This window comes from Citrus sinensis, chromosome 7 (assembly GCF_022201045.2).
Source record: "Citrus sinensis cultivar Valencia sweet orange chromosome 7, DVS_A1.0, whole genome shotgun sequence".
NCBI classification, from domain to species: domain Eukaryota; kingdom Viridiplantae; phylum Streptophyta; class Magnoliopsida; order Sapindales; family Rutaceae; genus Citrus; species Citrus sinensis.
Window position 1 is genome coordinate 9535740 of NC_068562.1, and position 24157 is coordinate 9559896.

Below are 24157 nucleotides of genomic sequence, written 5' to 3' on the forward strand. Positions count from 1 at the left end.
CCAAACCCTCTAGACTCCGTTAGCAAAACAACGAAAGATCAGGAAATACATCCCTAACAAGCCATTTCTAAGGCTTGTTAATTCTCAAAGATCGGAAATTTTGTTGAATTGGAACTCCCCGAAGAAAATACTTCGAATCAGAAGCAACAACGGCAGACGCTGATGAGGGAGTGGAGCAGGAAGAAAAACTCCTTGGAGTTGAAGCAAGGGCATCACTTCCGCTTACATCTTTCTCCTCTTCACTAATAGTATCCAACATTTTAGCAGTTCGGTGCCTCATGACACTAACAAACTGTGGTGGTGCAACCTCCATAACAAACTTTGCAATACGAGAATTTGCCATTTTTTCCTCCCTTATATGGTTTATCTTATGCACTTTTGCTAGGGCAGGAAGCAAGAAGCTTGTAACGCAAACCAGAAGAGGGATAAGTGCTCTTTTGCAGGTGGGTTTGTTTTTGGATGAGCATAAGCACATGCTACAGGCACATATTTTATATATGGGTGGGAAAGAAATGATTACGCTGGTATTGAGTCAATAGTTACAATCGAAGAAGACACGAAGTCCTAGCAGCTTGTGCCGCCACTCACTTGCGATATTAATTGCAGGAGCTGGATGATTCTCAACCATTGTTCAGGAGATTACTTCAGCGGTCATTTTTGGTGATGTGTCAAAGTTTGAGTGGAAAATTGAGATATCTCTTAAGATATGGTTTTTGTTTCTATCAATAGCTTCCAAATTTGCACTTTTCAAGCTTAACTGGGACGCATCCGGTTGTATACGACACAATGTTAGTTGATTTTTCTGTGGCAAAAATTAGGGTTATTATCAGATGACAAAGCCAAAAAGTGAAAACTAAAGTGTGTGGATCAGCGAGGGAGTCGCTAATCCTCGATCCAATCTTATACCAGAATATTGTTTGAGAAACCAAGATTGTCGCTGATTCTTAGAAGCTTGTAACAAAAACTAGAAGATGGATAAGTTCACTTTTGCAGGTGGGTTTGGTTTTGGATGAGCATAAACACATGCTACAGGCACATAGTTTATAAGGGTAACAAAGAAATGTTTAGGCTGGGATTGAGTAATAGTTACAATCAAAAGGACTAAAGAAAAGTCCTTGCAGCATGTGCCGCCACTCACTCTTGATATTAACTGCAGGAGATGGATGATTCTCAGACAATGCTCCGAAGATTATTCCAATGGCTGGCTCCATTTCTTTTGGGTAATGTTATTTATTTTTTTCTACTTTGCTATTCACCATATGTTAAAAGTAATAATTAAATCCTAATAATATACTTTATTAATGTGGATCATACTAAGTTACGGTAATTACTTAAGTATTGTTCAACTAAATGTATGCCTTAAATTATTGGGTACAACTCTTGAGTTAAATGTAAGTTACATATAATATAACTTAGCCACGTTCTATTAGTATATATGTGGAATGCAATTTAAATGTGATTTTAATGATAAAATTAGAGAAAATAGTCCAATCTCCTCTTTTTTTAACTAAATTCACCCCAAAGTTCAAAAAAAAAAAATCAAATCTATTAACTTTTTATCATGTTTATCTGGTCAATTGAAAACAATAAGAGCAATATAATAAAGATGACCAAAAAAATAAATAAATAAAGTGTTTCAGCACTCAGTCAAAGTGCACGGGCTGAGACAATAGGTTCCATTCTTAAAAATAATTCACAATCAAACTTCTTTTTTTTTTTTTTTTTTTTGGTTCTTTAGGCTGCTAGTGCATGTCCTTCTTTCTTGTACGAAGAGATTTATTGTACTTCTAAATAACTCATAACTTAAATAAAAACTTCTTTTGATAACCCTTATCATTATTCACATCAATATCTCTAATCAGCACTCAACTCTTTTCGAAAATTTTTCCTTTCCAGATTCAGACCAAACTTCTGAATATTTATGGATTCTTCTATTTCAATGAGCTCAAATATAACTCTTCGTAGCTGGACTAAAGCTTAAATAAGACTTCTAACAGTTGGACTTTTAATAGTTGGACTCTCACACAACTCCCAACAATTGGGCTAAAATAAAATTTCTAGCAGTTGGATTTTCAGCCGCTGGGCTTAGCTAAAGCTCCCAGCAGCTAGGCTAAAATAAACCTTCAAGCAGCTGGATTTGGACAAGGCTTAATCAAGGCCCTCCTTTTTAGACTACAATAGCACCATTCTTTTTTATTATCTCCTCTTTTGGAATTTATACTTTTGTGTAACTTGGATGAAGCTTGACCAAAGCCCTCTTTTTAGACTTAAATGACACTACTTTTTTTTATCGTCTCCCCATTTTTACTTTTGCGTTGCAACGTCACAAATTGCCTTCTTGAAAATACTTTTTATTTGACAAGTGTTACTATCCTATATATATTTTTGTGCCCATTGCACGCGGTGAAGCGAAATATTGATTGACACAATGGAAATTCACGTAAAGGAGTCAACAATTATACGGCCTGCTCAAGAAACGCCCAAGCATTGCCTACAGAATTCTGACCTGGACTTGTTAGTGCCATCAATTCACTACCCTGGTGTGTATTTCTATCGGCGGCCAAATGATTCACCCCACTTCTTTGAAGCTGGCTTGCTGAAGGAGGCTTTGAACAATGTTCTTGTGCCATATTACCCCATGCCTGGACGATTTGGAAGGGATGAAAATGGCAGAATTGTGATAAACTGTAATGGAGAGGGAGTCTTGTTTTTGGAGGCCGAAACAAGTTGTGTTATTGATGATTTGGGAGACTTTGAATCAACCTTGAAGCTTCTGAAACTTGTTCCCGAAGTTGAACATACAGAAGATATAACTTCTTATCCAATGCTGGTGATACAGGTACAAGAAACCATCATAACCAGCGCTATCTCAATTTAACTTTCCAATGCATTTAAAACGGTTCCTTTTTTTTTTTTTATAATTTTTCCTTTTGGCGTTCTCGTTTTATTAAAACGACAACGTCTGCAGCGGATACTAAATTGATTAACACGTATCCAAACGAGTAAAGTTTTTTCTTCTTTACCCCTTTAATGTGATGTTTTATTCCAGAAGCAGTATCACAGCTAGAACTTTGTAATTCATTGGACAACCCACAGAAAGAACTAGATATCCTGACAACTAGAGTTGAAGGATTAAACATAAGTGTACCACCTATAGCACCTGGAATGGTAAATGTAAAAGAAAGTTTAGGACTAAAAGTAATATTAAAAGTAATAGATCTAGAAAGAAATAGTAAGATAGATGTCACTATATCAGGAAGAATTAGGAGATTCTTGTCATTTCTAATAATTTATCTACATTTTCTTCATTTATAATATATTCTACTCTTTATATAATCTCTTTACCACCAAAAAAGAGTAAATAGTGAAATATGAATGAAGAAAGATGCTGAAGCAAAATTTATCAAAGTTTAGATCCAGCTCCAAGAAGCAGAACAAACACCCACATCAAAGATTGCAACCCTTCATCACCAAATAGTGTATCGATTACAAAATCATGCATTAGATCTTCCTACACCTCACACCACATCTGATGCCTTAATGATCCTTACCGACACAGATACAATTCCAACCATCATCTAAATTCCCAAACAAATCCAGAAACAAGAATTGCTCAAACTCATGCCTCTTGAATGGCTGACCAATTATGAGCACTTCCACCAAAACTCTGAAACAGTTCAAACCACAAAAGCCACGTTTGAAAGAAGACAAAATGGTCAAGTCAAACTATCTTTCCAAACACCTGAGCCTCAACCTATTTCAGAAACTCCAAGGCTTTCTTACACTGCTATAATTACATCGGTTCAAACTGGTCAAGAAAAGAAACTTCCAATTCATGGTTTCTCATCCGAAGGGTATCCTGTATATCCTGATAAAATCAATGGTCATTTTCTATGGGATGTTCCTGACGCCCATATGTGTAATCTGGATTGTCCTTACTTGGATGATACGGATATTGATGATGAACTACAAGTCATGAGAAGAAGGAAAAAGAAAAAGAAAAAACCTTCTCATCCAAAAACATCTTGCAAATCTTTTCCTCCACAATCTCCACCAAATCCCAAACCTCATGTTCAACCAATAAGATCATGCCTAATGTTTTCAGGTCAATCTTATGAAGAGTCATTCCCTCCACTTGAAAAACAAACAGACTCTCAAACCAGGGTTGTTTAAAAACCTTTTGTCCAATCCCCAATTACAGCCTCTGGACAACTTGAAAAACCAAAACAGTATGAAGCTGTTTTAAATTGGCAAACTAGAAATGCCAATGCTCAAAATCAAACTCTCAAACAACTCGGAAAGAAAATTGATCGAGTTGCCAGTCAAGTCTCCCAGATTGAAACTAAAGTTGATTCAATCAGCCATCGTCTTGATCAGATGTACATACATCTACAAGACCGTATCTTTGAGCTAGATACAGATCTCAGACGAATGATTAACAATCATATCTGGGGTCCAGAGTTTAACAAGAAAGAATCAGAAATCAGAAAACTTAAAGCTGAATTAGCAAGAATTGATGCTGAAAAGGCTCGTCCCACACTCTTCACCCAAACACAGTTCATACATGTGCCTCCACCTGTGTTTGAAACCTATTCACCTTTTTATACACCTCGCAGACCTCAACAGCCTGTTTACAACCAGTTCTTTGGATTTTCACATCTTCAACCCACTCCTCAACCACAACCCTCTTCACCTAAGAAATCAAAGTCTAAAGTAAAAATTTCATAACCAAAGTCAACACCAACTTCATCCTCATCTGTTCCTCCGGTACCTCCGTAAGATTCACCAAAAGACACTCCTGAACCCCCTAAAAAGGATAAAGGACTAGTGGATCAGTATCATTATCATACTGTCCAAGACTCATCTTCTGAATCCTCTGAACCAACTACAGTATATGAGTCCAATCCGTCAGAGTCAAACCCATCTTCCTCTTCCTCTTCCTCATCCACAAACTCAACCAGTACCTCCACTGACTCTGAATCAGAATATGCTGACATTACAAGCATCTTGATGGCCACCAAAACTGAAGATCCCAATGCTTCAACTTCTACACCTATTGTTGAAGACAGTTCTTCTGATGATGAGCATAAAGCATCTCACACAGAACCAGTGCCACCAATGCCGCCACCAGCTCATGATCACTCAACAAAATCATCTTCAGCATCTTGGTTCACATTTGATGACATTCCTCGTCACAAATGGCCTGCTAGACTTCAAGAATTTGTTGCATGGATTGATCTCCAAGGAACAAAGCCAAATGCTCAATCTCAAACTGTCCTTCGTGAATTCATGGCCCGATCTACGGGTTCTTTGCGAGATTGGTTAGAAAGCTTGAGAGAATACAGACAACTCCAATTCATACAATCACCAGTTGGTACAGCCCTCAATACCATCCACGAATAATTCATTGGAGAAAAAACAATATCTACCGAAGCAGACAGAAAAGAGTACCATCAGATGAAGTGTTGTTATCTCAAACGACATTTTTTAGAATCTCATTACAAAAGAATGAGTATTCTATTTTACAAGCTAAATGGGTTTAATAAAGCTTCTCTCAAACATGTCTTCATAGCCTCCCTTCCTTCTGAGTTACAACTTTATCTTCAAACAACACTCACAACCACTAATCTCAGCATTGCTGACATCTCTTTGGGAAAGATTTTCCAAATGGCAATGTTATGCCTGGATAAAATCTGTGAGCGGAAGGAATTCTTCAAAGACCTCATGGAAGACAAAAAAATCATTTTCTGAAGCTTGTAAAAAACCTTATCTCAAGATGGAGTGCAAAGATGAAAGGAAGTGTGTTTATCCGACCAAAAAGAAAAATCATTTTCAGAAACACTTCCACAAAAAATCATCCTTCAAAAAACTTTTCCGGTATTTCAAGAAGAAATATGTTTCCCAATACATAAACAAAAAGCATAACCGTTGTTTTATCTGCAAGAAACGCAGTCACTTTACTCGAAACTGTCCTCATAAGTTTACAGAAGTTGTTTGTCTCATACAACATCTTCAACATTCTTCCCTCTTATCGGAGAACGAAGATGTTGAATCAAACTTTTCTGAACAGTCAGAACAAGGTGACCAAATTGCTTTCATTATCGCAGAATTATCAGATTTTGAGGATATTTCAGTCATCTCTACAGTTCAAACCGTCAACCATGTTTCCACCATTCCTAGACTTTCACTTAAAATGTCAATCCTTCATTCCAAATTTCATAAACATGTTCCTGTCATCGGGTTTATTAACACTGGTGCAGATACCAGTAGGATTGATCCTACTGTTCTTCCCTAAGACTATTGGGAACCTCATTCACAGTTTTTCAGAGCAGTTAATGGCGAAACTTTTGAGACCACTTTGATTACCAAAAAACACATTGGTATTTAATTCTTTCCGAATTGTATAATTTGGAAAAAGCTTGTAGCCTCAAAACTCCCTGATAAAAATCTACTAATAGGTTTTGACATTCTTCATTTGGTTAAAAACATATTCCTAACCAGTTCTAGAGTTTGCTATAAACAAATGTTCTTGCCTTATACAGATACATTACGTCTATATGTACTTTCAGAAACACCGTCTCTATACAGTCATATCTCCCATAAGTTCTTAGAGTTTTGTCCAGAAAATCATTCACAGTTTCACCATCCTTCCCCACTTTGGAAGAATGAATAATTTTTCATTCATCTTCCTTTCAAACTTAATGAAGACATAAATCCCACAAAAGCTTCACCCGGGTATGTTTCCTTCAGATCTCTTGCTTGCTAAGCAAGAATGTTCCTAGTTACTCCAACACGGTCTAATTGAACCTACTGATTCAGATTAGGCTTGTCAAGCCTTTTATGTCGAAAAACGATCTGAATTAGTTCGTGGAAAAAAGCGATTAGTTATTGATTACTAGCCATTTAATTCTTTTCTTAAAGATGATAAGTTTCCCCTTCCAAAAATCCAAACCTTATTTGTTCATCTTCAAGGGGCTCGTATCTTCTCTAAGTTTGATTTAAAAGCTAGTTTTTGGCAACTTGGTATTTCACCAGTTGACCATCCCAAAACTGCCTTTTGCATTCCAGATGTCCATTATCAATGGACTGTTATGCCCTTTGGTCTTAAAGTTGCTCCTTCATTATTTCAAAAGACCATGACAAAAATCTTTAGTCTTATTCTCCATCATGCTCTGGTCTACATTGATGATATTTTGTTATTTTCCTCTTACCATGAGAGCCACCAGAAGCTCCTTTTAGATTTCTTTCATATTGTGCAGGCACATGGAATCATGCTTTCCGAAAAGAAAAGTAACATAGGAAATAAATCAATTGACTTTCTTGGCATGATGATTAAAGATGGCCACTATCAACCTGGTCCACACATTGCCACTGAACTATTAAAGTTCCTGGACACAAATCTCACCAATAAGAAGATCCAACAATTCCTCGGGATTGTTAATTATGTCCGTGATTTTATCCCAAAAGTTACAATCCACACAAGCCAGCTGTCACGCATGCTAAAAAAACAGTGCCCTCAGTCTAAAAAATTGGTTTGCTAAATATGATTTCATTGTTCAACACATAAAAGGCAACCAGAACCTCATTCCAGACTTCCTTACACGACCAGCTATAAATAAACCCTCACTCATTTTCTCAATCCAAATCATTCCAGTTATAGCCATGAATCGCCAACTTCCTTTCAAAGCCCTCAACCAGAGAAACTTTCCCATGAACATCTCTTTCCAATCGGCTTACCAGCTTCAAGATTTTGCGAAGAAGTTCCTTTACATGTATTTCTTTAATGTTCAAACTAAAAAACCCGACCGTTTTCCTAACCTTTGGATGGAGCACCTGTTTCTCACAGGCCTTACTCTCTCCTCTCTGTCCATCTGTGAGGATGAGCTTTGGTACATGTGGTGTCTCACTACCTTGTATGCTACAAAGCTAGTTTTCCCCGTCAAACCAGTCCTGACTCACCTTACCAATCCTGAGTTCTCACCAGACTTTTTATGGACTCTCCTCGAATGGTATTCACCACTCACATGGTGGCGTAAACAGCTCCAGAATCTGTGTACTTTTCACGAATTAGACAGAATGCCAGACCAGGAAGCCAACATGTGGACTACAGTCTTCATCGTTCACAGGCCCTACTTCCAGCACCCAGAGACAAGAGACTACTAGACACAAGACATGGCATATGAGTGGAAAACTTATCCTCATCTTTATACCCTCATCCATGATACATCGATCACTTCCGTTCTCAAAGCCTATCTCATGGAACTTAACATGTTCCTCCACCTGCCACAAACATTCGTCACACCTCTATTGGATCATCACACACCCTTGAAATAATTCCAAAAGCACAAGGTTGTACTCTGGGTTCAAGTTCAAGTTCTCAAGGAATCCTTGTCATGGAACAACGTCTTGATTACACCAACGTCTTATTCCAAGACGCTCAAGACCCATAGGAAGATTTTCAGTCCCTTCTCCATACTAAAAATCCTCATTATACTGTCACCAACCCAAACTCTCCTGCTGCATCTACATTACAGCACATAACTGCAGCTGATGAAGACAAATATCAGCAAGCTGAGGCGTATATAGACCAGAGACAGATACGTCAACACAAGCGCCAATATGAGAAAGAGACAGGAGACGTGTCACCATCGCGTTATCCATCCACTCCATGATGACAATTTGTCTCCATCACACAACTTTTGATGCAACAGCCCATGTGACTCCCGTTTGCTTTGAATGTTTTATGCAAAAGTCTTAGTCGGTGTACTTTACTTTAATATTTTATGAAAAAGTCTTAGTCGGTGTGCTTTACTTTCTATTTTACTTTATCTTATGTAAAAATCTTAGTCGGTGTGCTTTACTTTTTTAAAATGTGTGTTTTACTTTCTAAAAGCATGTGCCTGTTTGTCGATTATAATCATTTAAGGGGTCCTATCCTCGATGATTTTCTATATAAGACGCCTTATGCTTTAGTTGCAAGGGGGCTAATCGGAAATAAATTCAAGTTTTCTTACATCATGTTTCTCTAAATATTTTCTCTCTTCTAGGAATCAAAGAAAATATTTGGGTTAATAATGATACGCTCGCCTCTAATTCTCCATACTGAGTATGCTTTGCACTTGCCTTAAGTCTAAGGATCCTGTGCATCAGAAAGGTCCTGTTTTATCCTCCAAAACTGATTTTTATAAAATGAAAGTGTTTTCTCACGACGTTCACCCTTTTTGAAGGCCACGAGTGCCGTGTTTTCGGGTGGTATCGTGAAAAACCGTTTTCAAATATGATTTTCGGATTTGGTATTTGATGGATAAGTGTATATCGGTTTGAAACCAGAACTTGCGGGCTACTAGCCCTAAGGACAGACTTCGTTCTGTTGTAGATCTGGCGTAACAACGCCACGTACAACTACCCATTGGTATCGATTACAAAATCATGCACTAGATCTTCCTACACCTCACACCACATCTGATGCCTTAACGATCCTTGCCAACACAGATACAATTCGAACCATCATCCAAATTCCCAAACAAAAGCACAAGGCTGTACTCCGGGTTCAAGTTCAAATCCTCAAGGAATCTTTGTCATGGAACAACGTCCCCAACTTCATCCTCATTTGTTCCTCCGGTACCTCCGGAAGATTCACCAAAAGCCACTCATGAACCCAATGGGTGGTTGTACGTGGCGTTGTTACACCAGATCTACAACAGAACGAAGTCTGTCCTTAGGGCCAGTAGCCCGCAAGTTCTGGTTTCCAACCGATATACACTTATCCATCAAATACCAAATCCCAAAATCATATTTGAAAATGGTTTTTCACGATACCACCCGAAAACACGACACTCATGGCCTTCAAAAAGGGTGAACGTTGTGAGAAAACACTTTCATTTTATAAAAATCGATTTTGGAGGATAAAACAGGACCTTTCTGATGCACAAGATCATTAGACTTAAGGCAAGTGCAAAGCATACTCAGTATGGAAAATTAGAGGCGAGCGTATCATTATTAACCCAAATAATTTCTTTGATTCCTATGAGAGAAAAGATTTAGAGAAACATGATGTAAGGAAACTTGAATTTATTTCCGATTAACCCCCCTACAACTGAAGCATAAGGTGCCTTATATAGAAAATCATCGAGGACAAGACCCCTTAAATGATTATAATCGACAAATAGGCACATGCTTTTAAAAAGTAAAGCACACCAACTAAGACTTTTACATAAAACAAAGTAAAACAGAAAGTAAAGCACACCGACTAAGAATTTTTCATAAAACATTAAAGTAAAGCACACCGACTAAGACTTTTACATAAAACATTCAAAGAAAACGGAAGTCACATGGGATGTTGCATCAAAAGTTGTGTGATGGCGACAAATTGTCATCATGGAGTGGATGGATAACGCGATGGTGACACGTCTCCTGTCTCTTTCTCATATTGGCGCTTGTGCCGACGTATCTGTCTCTGGTCTAGATACGCCTCAACTTGCTGATATTTTTCTTCATCAGCTGCAGTCATGTGTTGTGATGTAGATGCAGCATGAGAGTCTGGGTTGGTGACAGTATAATGGGGATTTTCAGTATGGAGAAGGGACTGAAAATCTTCCCATGGGTCCTGAGCGTCTTGGAATAAGACGTTGGTGTAATCAGGACGTTATTCCATGACAAGGATTCCTTGAGAACTTGAACTTGAACTTGAACACGAAGTACAGCCTTGTGCTTTTGGAATTATTTCAAGGGTGTGTGATGGTCCAATAGAGGTGTGGTGAATGTTTGTGGCAGATGGAGGAACATTATTGAGTTCCATGAGATAGGCTTTGAGAACGGAAGTGACCGATGTATCATGGATGATAGTATAAGGATAAGGATAAGTTTTCCACTCATATGCCATGTCTTGTGTCCAGTAGTCTCCTGTCTCTGGGTGCTGGAAGTAGGGTCTGTGAACAATGAAGACTGTAGTCCACATGTTAGCTTCCTAGTCTGGCATTCTGTCTAATCCGTGAAAAGTACACAGATTCTGAAGCTGTTTACGCCACCATGTGAGTGGAGAATACCATTCGAGGAGAGTCCATAAAAGGTCTGGTGAGAACTCAGGATTGGTAAGGTGAGTCAGGACTGGTTTGACGGGGAAAACTAACTTTGTAGCATACAAGGTAGTGAGACACCACATGTACCAAAGCTCATCCTCACATATGGACAGAGAGGAGAGAGTGAAGCCTATAAGAAACAGGTGCTCCATGCAAAGGTTAGGAAAACGGTCGGGTTTTTTGGTTTGAACATTAAAGAAATATCTGTAAAGGAACTTCTTCACAAATTCTTGAAGCTGGTAAGCCGATTGGAGGAGATGTTCATGGGAAAGTTTCTCTAATTGAGGGCTTTAAAAGGAAGTTGGCGATTCATGGATATAATTGGAATGGTTTGGATTGAGGAAATGAGTGAGGGTTTATTTATAGCTGGTCGTGTGAGGAAGTCTGGAATGAGGTTCTGGTTGCCTTTTATGTGTTGAACAATGAATCATATTTAGCAAACCAGTTTTTTAGACTGAGCAGTTGCTTGTCAGGGAACAACTTGTTTTTGAAGTTAAAGATTCAGGGAAAAGAAGAGTTATCTATGTTAATACGAAATTTGTGGCTGATTAGATGAAATTCAAATTTTTTAATGCCATACTTGACTGCCAAAATCTCTTTGTAGATCACATGGTAGTTCTCTTCAGAGTCTTTGAATTGTCCACTTGCATGTGCACAGAAATGACGCACGCCATTGATTTCTTCGAGAAGAATGGCACTCCAGCAATCATCGCTGGCATTAGTCTAAAGGATGCGTTGTCCAGTTGTGGGAATTCTGAGTAGAGGAGGTGATTGGGCTATCACCTTTAGCTGCTTGATAGCTTATGTCTGAGCTGGGCCCCATGGAGGGCACTGTTTTTTTAGCATGCGTGATAGCTGGCTTGTGTGGATTGCAACTTTTGGGATAAAATCATGGACATAATTAATAATCCCGAGGAATTGTTGGATTTGTTTGTTTGTGAGATTTGTGTCCGGAAACTTTAATAGTTCAGTGGCAATGTGTGGACCAGGTTGATAGTGGCCATCTTTGATCATCATACCAAGAAAGTCAATTGATTCTTTTCCTATGCTGCTTCTCTTTTTGGAAAGCATAATTCCATGTGCCTGCACAATATGAAAGAAATCTAAAAGGAGCTTCTGGTGGCTCTCATGGTCAGAGGAAAATAACAAAATATCATCAATGTAGACCAGAGCATGATGGAGAATAGGACTAAAGATTTTTGTCATGACCCTTTGAAATAATGAAGGAGCGACTTTAAGACCAAATGGCATAACAGTCCATTGATAATGGGCATCTGGAATGCAAAAGGCAGTTTTAGGACGGTCAACTGGTGAAATACCAAGTTGCCAAAAACCAGCTTTTAAATCAAACTTAGAGAAGATACGAGCCCCTTGAAGATGAATAAACAGGGTCTGGATTTTTTGAAGGGGAAACTTATCATCTTTAATAAAAGATTAAGTGGCTAGTAATCAATAACTAATCTCTTTTTTTCACGAACTAATTCAAATCGTTTTTCGACATAAAAGGCTTGACAAGCCCAATCTGAATCAGTAGGTTCAATTAAACCGTGTTGGAGTAACTGAGAACATTCTTGCTTAGCAAGCAAGAGATCTGAAGGAAACATACCTGGGTGAGAAGTTTTTGTGGGATTTATGTCTTCATTAAGTTTGAAAGGAAAATGAATGAAAAATTGTTCATTCTTTAAAGTGGGGGAGGATGGTGAAACTGTGAATGATTTTCTGGACAAAACTCTAAGAACTTATGGGAAATATGACTGTATGGAGACAGTGTTTCTGAAAGTGCATACAGACGTAATGTATCTCTATAAGGCAAGAACACTTGTTTGTAGCGAACTCTAGAACTGGTTAGGAATAGGTTTTTAACCAAATGAAAAATGTCAAAACCTATGAGTAGATCTTTATCAGGGAGTTTTGAGGCTACAAGCTTTTTCCAAATTATACAATTCGGAAAGAATTGAATACCAATGGGTTTTTTGGTAATCAAAGTGGTCTCAAAAGTTTCGCCATTAACTGCTCTGAAAAGTTGTGAATGAGGTTCTCAATAGTCTGAGGGAAGAACAGTAGGATCAATCCTACTAGTATCTGCACCAATGTCAATAAACCCGATGACAGAAACAAGTTTATGAAATTTGGAAGCAAGGATTGACATTTTAAAATAATGAAAGCAATTTGGTCATTTTGTTCTGACTGTTCAGAAAAGTTTGATTCAACATCTTCGGACAAACACACTTCCTTTCATCTTTGCCCTACATCTTGAGATAAGGTTTTTTACAAGCTTTAGAAAAGGATTTTTTTGTCTTCCATGAGGTCTTTGAAGAATTCCTTCTACTCACAGATTTTATCCAGGCATAACATTGCCATTTGGAAAATCTTTCTCAAAAAGATGTCAGCAATGTTGAGATTAGTGGCTGTGAGTTTTCTTTGAAGATCATGTTGTAACTCAGAAGGAATGGAGGCTATGAAGACATGTTTGAGAGAAGGTTCATTGAACCCATTTAGCTTGTAAAATAGAATACTCATTCTTTTGGAATGAGATTCTAAAAGATGTCGTTTGAGAGAACCACACTTCATCTGATGGTACTCTTTTCTGTCTGCTTCGGTAGATGCTGTTTTTTCTCCAATGAATTGTTTATGGATGGTATTGAGGGCTGTACCAACTGGTGATTGTATGAATTGGAGTTATCTGTATTCTCCCAAGCTTTATAACCAATCTCACAAAGAACCCGTAGATCGGGCCATTAATTCATGAAGGACAGCTTGAGATTAAGCATTTGGCTTTGTTCCTTGGAGATCAATCAATGCAGTAAATTCTTGAAGTCTAGCAAACCATTTGTGACGGGGAATGTCATCAAATGTGAACCAAGATGCTGAAGATAGTTTTGTTGAGTGATCATGAGCTGGTGGTGGCATTGGTGGCACTGGTTCTGTGTGAAATGCTTTATGCTCATCATCAGAAGAATTGTCTTTAACAATAGGTGTAGAAGTTGAAGCACTGGGATCTTCAGTTTTGGTGGCCATCAAGATGCTTGTAATGTCAGCATATTTTGATTCAGAGTCAGTGGAGGTACTGATTGAGTTTGTGGATGAGGAAGAGGAAGAGAAAGATGGGTTTAACTCTGACGGATTTGACTCATATACTGTGGCTGGTTCAGAGGATTCAGAAGATGAGTCTTGGACAATATGATAATGATACTGATCCACTAGTCCTTTCTCCTTTTTAGGGGATTTAGGAGTGGCTTTTGGTGAATCTTCCGGAGGTACCGGAGGAACATATGAGGATGAAGTTGGTGTTGACTTTGGTTCTGAAATTTTTACTTTAGACTTTGATTTCTTAGGCGAAGAGGGCTATGGTTAAGGAGTGGGTTGAAGATGTGAAAATCCAAAGAACTGGTTGTAAACAGGCTGTTAAAGTCTGGGAGGTGTATAAAAAGGTGAATAGGTTTCAAACACAGGTGGAGGCACATGTATGGACTGTGTTTGGGTGAAGAGTGTGGGACGAGCCTTTTCAGCATCAATTCTTGCTAATTCAGCTTTAAGTTTTCTGATCTCTGATTTTTTCTTGTTAAACTCTAGACTCCATATATGATTGTTAATCATTCGTCTGAGATCGCTATCTAGCTCAGAGATATGGTCTTGTAGATGTATGTACGTCTGATCAAGACGATGGCTGATTGAATCAATTTTAGTTTCAGTCTGGGAGACTTGACTGGCAACTCGATCAATTTTCTTTCCGAGTTGTGAGAGTTTGATTTTGAGCATTGGCATTTCTGGTTTGCCAATTTAAAACAACTTCATATTGTTTTGGTTCTTCAAGTTGCCCAGAGGCTGTAACTGGGGATTGGACAAAAGGTTTTGAAACAACTCTGGTTTGAGTGTCTGTTTGTTTTTCAAGTGGAGGGAATGACTCTTTATAAGATTGACCTGAAAACATTAGGCATGATCTTATTGGTTGAACATGAGGTTTGGGATCTGGTAGAGATTGTGGAGGAAAAGATTTGCAAGATGTTTTTGGATGAGAATGTTTTTTCTTTTTCTTTTTCCTTCTTCTCATGACTTCTAGTTCATCATCAATATCCGTATCATCCAAGCAAGGACAATCCGGATTACACATATGGGCGTCATGAACATTCCATAGAAAATGACCATTGATTTTATCAGGATATACATGATACCCTTCGGATGAGAAACCATGAATTGGAAGTTTCTTTTCTTGACCAATTTGAACCACTGGTATCAGAGCCACACTTAACGATAAGGTGGTATCATTAGTAACTCCAAATAACCATATTTGATCTCTTAGAAGAAGATTAATTAAACATGGCAACAACTTCATCTTCAAGCTCAACTCCTTCATCGTCTTCATCCCATATTTCTCTTTCCTCTAGTCTCTCTCTTTCAAGATCATGTCAAAAACATGTAGCCTCCAAAATTGAAAACCTTGTCTAATATTCTTATATTCCCGAATCTGCCTAAATCAATAAATCCCAGTTTCCCATCATGAGTCCCTATAATCTATACAAACAAAAAACGTCTTTCACCAGAAGTATTCGAACCCTGATCTCCACCAAAAGACCACTGCCAAAAGAATATATCCAGTCTTCTAGACTAGATCAGTGTGTTTTACAAGCCTCTCAAAGTGAACAGTATGTGACTTTAGAAATACCCTCAGATCTCGTAGCAAACTGGAAACGAGAAAAATATACCCATCTTCATCTTGGCGTTATTAGATTGATTCTGACTCTCCATGGCAAAAAAGGCTTACCTGTTATAGCCAGAATTGCTCTCCTGGATACCATGTTCAAACAGTACCAACATGCTGTTATAGGAACCATTCTGACCACACTCCATGTTGGTAGTGTCCTATTAACCTTTTACCCAAATTTCAACCTCTCTCTTGAGGATCCCAACCTTCCAACAACCATCAAAGTTCAGATCCAGCTCCAAGAAGCAGAACAAACACCCACATCAAAGATTGCAACCCTTCATCACCAAATAGTGTATCAATTACAAAATCATGCACTAGATCTTCCTACACCTCACACCACATCTAATGCCTTAATGATCCTTGCCGACACAGATACAATTCCAACCATCATCCAAATTCCCAAACAAATCCAGAAACAAGAATTGCTCAAACTCATACCACTTGAATGGCTGACCAATTATGAGCACTCCCACCAAAACTCTGAAACAGTTCAAACCACAGAAGCCACGTTTGAAAGAAGGCAAAATGGTCAAGTCAAACTATCTTTCCAAACACCTGAGGATACGCCTCAGCTTGCTGATATTTGTCTTCATCAGCTGTAGACATGTGATGTGATGTAAAAGCTGGTTTTTGGCAACTTGGTATTTCACCAGTTGACCGTCCCAAAACTGCGCTGATATTTTTGTCTTCATCAGATGCAGACATGTGTTGTGATGTAGATGCAGCAGGAGAGTCTGGATTGGTGACAGTATAATAGGGATTTTCAGTATGGAGAAGGGACTGAAAATCTTCCCATGGGTCCTGAGCGTCTTGGAATAAGACGTTAGTGTAATCAGGACATTGTTTCATGACAAGGATTCCTTAAGGACTTGAACTTGAACCCGAAGTACAGCCTTGTGCTTTTAGAATTATTTAAAGGGTGTGTGATGGTCCAATAGAGGTGTGGTGAATGTTTGTGGCAAGTGGAGGAACATTGTTCAGTTCCATGAGATAGGCTTTAAGAACGGAAGTGACCGATGTATCATGGATGAGGATATGAGGATGAGGATAAGTTCTCCACTCATATGCCATGTCTTGTGTCCAGTAGTCTCTTGTCTCTAGGTGCTGGAAGTAGGGCCTGTGAACGATTAATCTAATTCTCTATACTGAGTATGCTCTGCACCTGCCTTAGGTCTAAGGATCTTGTGCATCTTGTAACTATATTTTCAGAAATTTTATTAAAATTGATTCTGAAAATATACTTGTAACTCATACCCAAGACATTTTCCTTTAAAACAGCATATTATCAATAAAATCAGGCCAATGGAGTCAAAAGAAATTTTTAGAAATTTAGGAGAAAATTTTATTAAAACAAAAATTTGTTTTCAAAACTCTTTTTCTTTGGTTAATAATAAGGACCGGCCTTTTTTTGATACTTTAAATATAAATTATATTTTTGTTAGGTATGTGATACTTCTTAACCCAAAATATAAATAAATAAATAAAAGGAATGACGACAGCTTACTTGTTAATCATTTTCCAACTAATATCTAATCTACTAAGTATGAAAAGGAATTTTTATTGCTTCTTGTATGCATGCAAACGTGTAGTTTCATGTCCCTTAAAAGCTCTCTTTTCTTTCAAGTATGAAAAGGAATTTTTATTGCTTCTTGATTTTATTTTTTGAATTCTTTGGCATAGTGCACAACTGACCTTAACCTTATATGTTCGGTCTTAGTTATATGAGTAGATTTTTTAAGTTGAGTCTACGGTTATTAATTTATAATCTTCAAATTCATGATGTGCCTAATAAAATTGTCTACCAATTGCTTGGCTTCTCCACTACTAATTTAAATTGCTCCTCTAAACTGAGATGTTAACATAACCAAGAAAATTCTATTGCAAAAAGTGGAGGTCTAAACTTATCAAACCTTAATATTATTTTATGTTGGGCATGTATAAGTCTTGTTTCATCCCACTCAAGTGGTTTACTATCTGTAAATAATATCTACATAAGGATTATTAGATGTTGCAAAAGTATTTAAAACAACCACTGCTATCTTTCTACTAAATGGGTCTGTCTAGTCTAGATTTAAGAATATTAACTGACTTAGTAATCTATAATCTAAGAGTAGGGCAGGGCTAATACAATTTTGTTCCCTTATAATCTATTTCCATGGGTTCATATTTAGACAAATCTATACATGCTAAGGGTATGCTAAAGATAAAATAACATTTACAAGCAAACTTTGTAAAGGGATAGATTTACAAAGAGGGTCTTCTTTGGGCAAGTTATATTTTTTGTTTTATATTAAGTATCCTACATAATGCTTAATCCTTTAATATTTGTTTCTGATATAGCTAAGTCATTTAAAAATTCAGAATATATATTTGTTTTATCTAATACTATTTTTACTGCTTCTGTCTAATTTTTAAAATTAGATGTGCTGGACATCAATATCCTCCTTGGGAAAAAGAGACAATTTTCATTTTTCAAGCTCATCCATCCCATTCTTTTCTTAACATTGATTTTTATATTATTTGATTACAATGAAGCTTGATGTCTAAGTCTAACGTATGGCATTTGTATTCTAATGCAATGCTTTGGCTACTTAATTATATATTAACACTTTCTAATGCAATTATTTTTTTGTTTACATGTTTCCACTTCACTTTCTAAATGATACCTTATCTTATTAAGCTTTTTAATTATGCGTGCCATGACTTCATAATGATTATAAAATTGTATGGGTGTTGATGACGCACTGTGTAATGGTTTAGTTAGATAATTTGGTTGTATTTCCTTACTAGCATAATTTATTGCTTCATGAAATGGTTAAAAATATTTAAATCGTGGATATTAATAATTGATTGTTAAATCAACTATCTCCTGCCAATGTTTAAAAATGTTTTGTTGTCTACTTGATCATTAATTTGTCTAAAATAATATATGAGTGAATTAAGTGTTTTTATTTTATCTTGAGGGTTATGACAATTCCATAGAATATTGCCTAAGATGTATGCTGATTATCTAATAATTTCAATTTACTTCTAAAACTTAAATTTAATAGTAAAAATATAAGATTGATACAAAAACTTAAAGGCATAGTAAAAAAAAAAAAAACTTAAGTTATTAGCTTTACCAATAGACAACTATATATTATAAAATCATTCAAACTGATGCCAATAGTCTAGGATGGATAGACTTATTGTTCCAAAAATCTAATAAGGATAGCACAAAAGAAAAGAAGAAATAATTATGCATACAAGTGGCAAGTTTACAAAAACTGAAGGAACAAAATCAATCACATAATTAGAAATCTTACGAATAATAAATCTTTTAAATTCATTTCATTTACATATACAAAACAAAATTTTACAATAAGAACAGACTATAATAATACTATAGGCTTTTATGGGAAAGTACAAAAGAAAAAATTTGAAAAGAAAAATTATTTTGTTAGTAAAAGATGAATATATTTCTTAGAAATAATAATTGGAAGATAGTACAAAGCAAAATTTGAACATATAATAGGTAAATATAATATTTTAGTTGATATTCTTTCCTCACTAATTGCTCAATAAGAATGGAGTAATTTATGAATTTTGGATCTATAACACTTAGACAGTTCTCACGAGTAACAGATTTAAGTTTTAAAAGCAAGTGTAGATTATTGGATAATCAGCAGTATATTTTAAACAATTTATGGAATTGCCATAACCACAAGATAAAGTAAAATCACTCAATGTGCTTATGCATTACTTTACACAAATAAATGATTAGTTAGTCATAAAAAATTTTGTATTCTATGTATTAGTTAAAGGTGTACTAGTTAGAGGTAGACAACTAGTCATTTTTTTAACAATAAATTATCAATATCCATGATTTAAAGGTTTTTATGCATTGCAGAAGCAATAGATTATGCTAGAAAGGTAATAGGACCAAATTATTTTGTTGGCCATCTAATTAAATCATTAAATAATGCATCATCATCATCTATACAATTCTGGAATCATTGAGTCGGCTTAATTACCAATAATTTATTGTAGTCAGTTAAGTCTTTTACCTTTTATCTTTGGTCGGCTCATTTGCATAAAGCCTGCTATGCATGTAATCTCATTTCTTTATCTCTCTGTACTTAGAATCAATAGGTAAGATGTACATTTGATTACACACACGTGTGTGTGTAGCTATTTGCTTGAAAGAAAAGAGAGTTTTTAAGAGATGTGAAAAAAATACCTTTGTATTCATACAAGAAGTAGTAAAGTTCATTTTAATATTTAATAGATTTAGACATCAATTAGAAAATGATTAATAAGCCGTTTTCATTTCCATTTCCATTTATTTGATTTATTTATGTTCTAGGTTAAAAAGTCTGCTTAGTTAATGATTAAATAATTTATATTTAAAGTACCAATCAGATGTTGTTCCTTATCATTATTTTAGGGATAAGAGTTTTTGAAAAATAAATTTTTATTTTGACAAAAATATTAAGAACACCGTAAAAATTTCTATTAAATTTCTGAAAATTTCTTTTGAATACGGTCTACGTAGAGTTGGTTTTGCCGATAATATTTACTTTGAAAAAAGGTGTTTTGTTCACGAGTCAGATTTTGAAATGTGTTTTTACAGGTAACTCATTTTAAGTGTGGAGGAGCCTGTCTTGGCGTAGGGTTGCACCATACATTGGCAGATGCAACTTCAACATTCCACTTCATCAACGCATGGGCTGAAATGACACGTGGCTTTTCCATTAGCAATCTTCCGTTCACTGATAGGAAAATAATAGCAGTTGGGGTTCCAACTTCTCCTAAATTCCATCACATAGAATTCGACCCAACTAATTCCATAAATGCCCCTACTCAAAATCCAAAACTCCAATCAAATTCTGAACCGGTTTCTTCTTCTATTCTTAATTTATCGGTTGATCAAATCAACATACTTAAGGCAAAATCAAACAAAGATCATGGACCTACCACTATCAAGTTTACCAGGTTTGAGATCTTAGCTGCACATATATGGCGTTGCTTGTGCAAAGCGCGTGGATTGTCAAATGATCAAGTCAGTGAGTTATACATTCCCATAAATGGACGTTCTAAATTTAATCCGCCGCTCCCATCCAAGTATATTGGCAAAGTGATTTTCATCTGTACATTAAACGCCCTTTCAGGTGATTTCCAGTTAGAACCGTTAAATATCACCGCAGAAAGAATTCATAATGCATTAACGCGAATGGACGATGAGTATATGAAATCAGCTCTTGCTTACCTAAAACAACAACCTGACGTACGGTTCTAAAATGAGATTCACAAATGTTCAAGTGTCCGATCCTCAATATATCAAATTTGCTTCATATGCCTATTTACGATGCAGATTTTGGGTGGGGGAGGCCGATATTTTTTAGGCCGGTTACCGTTTCGGATGGGCTAACATATATTCTGCCAACTCCAAGCAATGATGGGAGCTTATATCTGCTTATAAACTTGGAAACCCAACACATCCAGCTCTTCAAGAAGTTATTTTATGAGATCTAGTGTTGATACTTAAAACTATTTATTTGTAACCATGTATTAATTTGCCACTGGTTGTATGATTTTCTTATATTATGAAAATACCACCCGATGTGTGTTACCATAGTGATCACCTTAGAATAAATAATACTTGTTATTCGTGCATGGATAACTAATATTGAGTTCATGTATTTCATTAGACGTTATGAGATGAAAGTTTACTCCTAATAAATGCATATGCATCAGTTGATGTTAGCCAAAGTTGAAGAAAAAGGTAATTGATCATGTAATCAATTCCATTTGAGCGGATAAATTAAAAACCCTGTGTAATTGTATTATTTCGCTGGATATTAATTCTGGATGATTATTGATGGCATCTGGTTATATTTCTTGACTACCCTTTTATTCGTTAATGCGAATGTTAATTGCATGTATTTTATTTCTCAACACGTTCACACAAAACGTTAATGAACATGCCGAGGCCACTGAAGAAAATCTTTATCAGAAATTTTTAACTCAACTCCGAACTTTTGCAAGGAGAGTGAAAAAAATAGAGTTTTGATCAAAGAATATTTTGATGAAAATGAGGCAGGGATTTAGTTGTTGTTAATAGGCAATCTGCTGTTAGTTTTTGAACTTTGCAAGATTATTCGAGCTAGTTGAGGGTACTTGTCTGATAACATAACAGTTATTAAAACCATTGAAACAAACCCAGATTTCCCTTTGTCAAATACTGAGCTATCAGCCCAAATTGAGGGAATCGTGTGAAGTCATTTGTGAGTCAAATTGAGTAATTCTTGTTTCTTTGAATAACTTGTAATCTCCTCTGCAATTCTGCTTTTTGTTCTGAGAGAATTAATAACAAGACTACGGATTTTCCTTCCTCATTTTTGTGCGTTCATCTCTTTCATCAAAATTTTGATCCCGTTTTGCTCAGTTGATTGTATTTGTTTCCAATCTTGATATCATATCAAGATTCATCAATCCTAACATTAATGTTTGGTGACTTTTGGTCTTTCAACAAAATTCTTGGTGTTTAGTTTCACAATATGTTGAGTTTCCCAGAAATTCACTTCAAGTCTTATCTCAAAAGTCTTCATAATATCATTTGGTACAAGTTGATTTGTCCTGCATTCAATCTCCAAATCTGATCATTGAAAGTGCTTAGAAAAAACTATCGAACTCGTAAACCGGCACAAGGCATCGTTTGAACAACTTGATTTTGAATTGAAAGTTGCACCAAGCCCCTTGATGATTGAAAAAATGGTGTGAAAATCTTGGGGTACGTCCCTATCATTAGTTTTTTTTTTGTCTCCAAAAAACTGAACTGAAAATTATAGATACTTATTTTCTCATATAAGCCTTACAATATCCTAATTCTGGCAGTTAAATATTAAAAAAAAATGCAGCTGATCTAAAACCCATGAGACACTTTGGTTGATTATCTTCATATGAGTCGGAGAATTTGTCCAATGTGCTGAATATTAGGATAATTTATGGACTATCTGATGCAAATGCAAACACTCCTCCCTATCGAGCAAATTCATTTTGCTGTAAAAGGGCTGCGTGATGTTTCCCCCTGATTATTATATTTTTTCCCTCTTTTTCCTCAAGATATCCAAGGCTCTGTGATATTATAATTATGAATCTTTTGAACATTGATTCAATTTTCTTTGTTCATACACCATGTTCATGCCAGCAAGACACAAATTATTAGGTGAAAATCACCAGGTAAAGTTGCATTGTTACTGAAAAGTGTTTAGCTCTGTACAACACTGAACAGAACTGCATACAACTAGAGCCTCTGTATCAACATAAGCAAGTTTTGGTCAAAAAAGCCAAACCCTCTAGACTCCGTTAGTAGAACTACAAAAGATCAGGAAATACATCCCTAACAAGCCATTTTTAAGGCTCGTTAATTCTCAAAGATCGAAAAATTTTGTTGAATTTGAACTCCTTCAAGAAAATACTTTGAATCAGAAGCAACGGAAGCACGAGCAGATGAGGGAGAAGAGCAAGAAGAAAAACTCCTTCGAGTTGAGGCAAGAGCATCACTTCCACTTACATCTTTCTCCTCTTCACTAATGGTATCCAACATTTTAGGAGTCCTGTGCCTCATGACACTAACAAACTGTGGTGGTGCAACCTCCATAAAAAACCTTGCCATACGTGAATTCGCCATCTTTCTCTAACCCTTGTATGGTTAACTTGAGCACTTTTGCAAGAAGTATGCAACATAAACTCGAAGAAGGATGAGTTCTCTTTGGCAGGTGAGTTTGGCTGTGGATAAGCATATATAAACACTAGCTACAGGCACATACTTTATAAGGGTAAGAAAGAAAAATGTTCAGGCTGGTATTGAGTCAATAGTTACAATCAAAGAACACTAAATAAAAGGTCGTAGCAGCTTCTGCCGCCACTCACTTATGATATTAATTGCACGGTCTAGATAATTCTCAGACAATGCTCAGGAGATTACTTCAATGGTGGGTTCCATTGCTGGTAATGTGTCAAAGCTTGGGTGGAAATTTGAGATATCTCTTGAGATATGCTTTTTGTATTTATCAATAGCTTCCAACTTAGTACTTTTCCGGCTTAACTGGGTGCATCCGCTTGTATGACACCTGTCCATTGATTTTTCTACGATAAAAATGGGGGTTATTAATCAATTATCAAATGACTACTTCACTTATGATGATGATGATGATTCGTCCACAAACTTTACGCAACCGGATGATGTATGGATAGTGAAATGCATGACCATGTGATTCAGATTTCGGTACAGCATTCTAAGATTTTTCAACCCAATGCACTGAATTAAAGGATGTAATTCAACAGAGTTAGTTCACGTTACACATGGTTTCTGCAATGCCTTGAACATTAA

General features: G+C 36.4%; 1 protein-coding gene across 2 annotated transcripts; it reads left to right on the forward strand.

The window, feature by feature from the left end:
- Positions 1 to 5: 5 nt before the first annotated feature.
- On the forward strand, positions 6 to 21394 carry LOC102617991 (shikimate O-hydroxycinnamoyltransferase-like). 2 transcript variants are annotated; one of them, XM_052444737.1, is made up of 3 exons: positions 6 to 993; positions 1157 to 2839; positions 20396 to 21394. In XM_052444737.1, the coding sequence occupies exons 2-3, from the start codon at positions 2429 to 2431 to the stop codon at positions 21059 to 21061; spliced, it is 1077 nt and encodes a 358-aa protein (XP_052300697.1). In that variant the 5' UTR covers positions 6 to 993; positions 1157 to 2428; the 3' UTR covers positions 21062 to 21394. The 2 variants fall into 2 exon arrangements, with proteins under 2 accessions (XP_052300697.1, XP_052300696.1); XM_052444736.1 differs by having other exon boundaries at positions 6 to 2839.
- Positions 21395 to 24157: the final 2763 nt, after the last annotated feature.